This window comes from Silene latifolia, unplaced genomic scaffold (genome assembly GCF_048544455.1).
Source record: "Silene latifolia isolate original U9 population unplaced genomic scaffold, ASM4854445v1 scaffold_652, whole genome shotgun sequence".
Taxonomy (NCBI): Eukaryota; Viridiplantae; Streptophyta; class Magnoliopsida; order Caryophyllales; family Caryophyllaceae; genus Silene; species Silene latifolia.
Window position 1 is genome coordinate 24201 of NW_027413562.1, and position 1416 is coordinate 25616.

General features: G+C 35.4%; 1 protein-coding gene across 1 annotated transcript; it reads left to right on the forward strand.

Moving 5' to 3' along the window:
• Positions 1-329: 329 nt before the first annotated feature.
• Positions 330-1310, forward strand: LOC141639964 (putative serine/threonine-protein kinase At1g54610; the record flags this gene model as incomplete). Its single annotated transcript, XM_074448937.1, is given in 1 exon segment — positions 330-1310. A coding segment is annotated over 1 exon segment (390 nt), but the record flags the coding sequence as incomplete, so codon positions are not given.
• Positions 1311-1416: the final 106 nt, after the last annotated feature.

The following is a 1416-nucleotide window of genomic DNA, read 5'->3' on the forward strand; positions in this document are numbered from 1 at the left end:
CGATGAAGGAGTTCATAAATTATATTTTACCCACAAAGTTTTTCCAATTCACAAACATTCAATCAAAATTATGTAATTTAATTAGCAAAATAAAGTGATTGTCTGTTTAATTGCCTATTAGATTCATAATTGAAAATTTTGGGATAATTTTAATTAGGTTTTGAGAGAGGGGAGAAGAGAGGTTTTTTTTTCAAGAGGAAGGGTAGTTGTGGAAAAAGTTAATAAAATGTGTAGGATTAAGTAAAGCCATGTGTTGGATTTAGCAATTGCGTAAATAATCGTAGAATAGAGGTAATGTATGGCCAACTCTTTTTCCTTGTTCAAAATGTTGACCAACAAATCTAATCTAACATTCTAACCGATAACGGTTCTCCCCAGTTTCTAGTTTGTACACACAAACAAGGAAACAAACTTCATTTCTCTTTTTCTTTTTTCTTTTTTTTTCCGAGGGAAGAAAGAAAGGGAGAAACTATAAAAAAAAAAAAATGGCAGAAATTTCTATACTTGTTCGCTTTCATTTCCCTCGCTTTCACATCATATGCTAACGTATGCCTCACTTTTATTCTTACAATTTTCATTTCTTATACTTTCCTTTTTTGAATTAGTAAAACCCTAATAATTTTCCCCCTTTATTCCTCTTTCTGGGTCTCTATTCAACCTTGGCTGTCTTTGATTTCCACTCTAATCAAGATACCCATCTCCTTTTTCCTCTAATTCCTATCTGGGTTTTTTCTGATTATGCATTTTTTTTAATTTTTTTTTTCTCTCTGTTGTGAATTTTGTGTGGTAATTTGGTAGACAGATTTTTGATGGAAATTTGGAATTGGGTTTATTGGTGTTTGTTAAATGGTAATGTATGGTCATGTAAAAGAATGTGAAGAAAGGATTTGATTGAAGTATACAAGTATTTTGGTGGGAAAATGGGGTGTGCTGGTAGTAAACCTCCTGTAGTTGAAGATGGTCCTAGGAGCCCAAGGGAGAGAACATCAAGTAGAAGGTTGTCGAGGGCGTCGTCGACCAGAGAAGCGAATCCCCCAGTGATTAGTAGAAGTGATAGTAGTAGAGTTTCATTGATTGATAGGAAAACTAATGGTTCTGTTCGATTACGTGAGGACCGTGCTGAGAAAAGTAGAGTCAAACCTGAAGATGCTTTGGCTAGTTTTACTGCTGGGGGTATTAGTAAGATTCCTAAACTACGAGAAGGCGAGCAGGTTGCTGCTGGTTGGCCTTCTTGGCTTGCTTCTGCTGCAGGGGAGGCCATCACCGGTTGGATTCCACGTCGTGCTGATAGTTTTGAGAGATTGCATAAAGTATGTCTTCTTCTCATATTTTTAAAAAATTAATTTAGTTTTTCACTACTTGTTTGTGGGCTGTTTTATGCTTTCTAAATCTATCTTAGGTAGGCATTGTTAATGC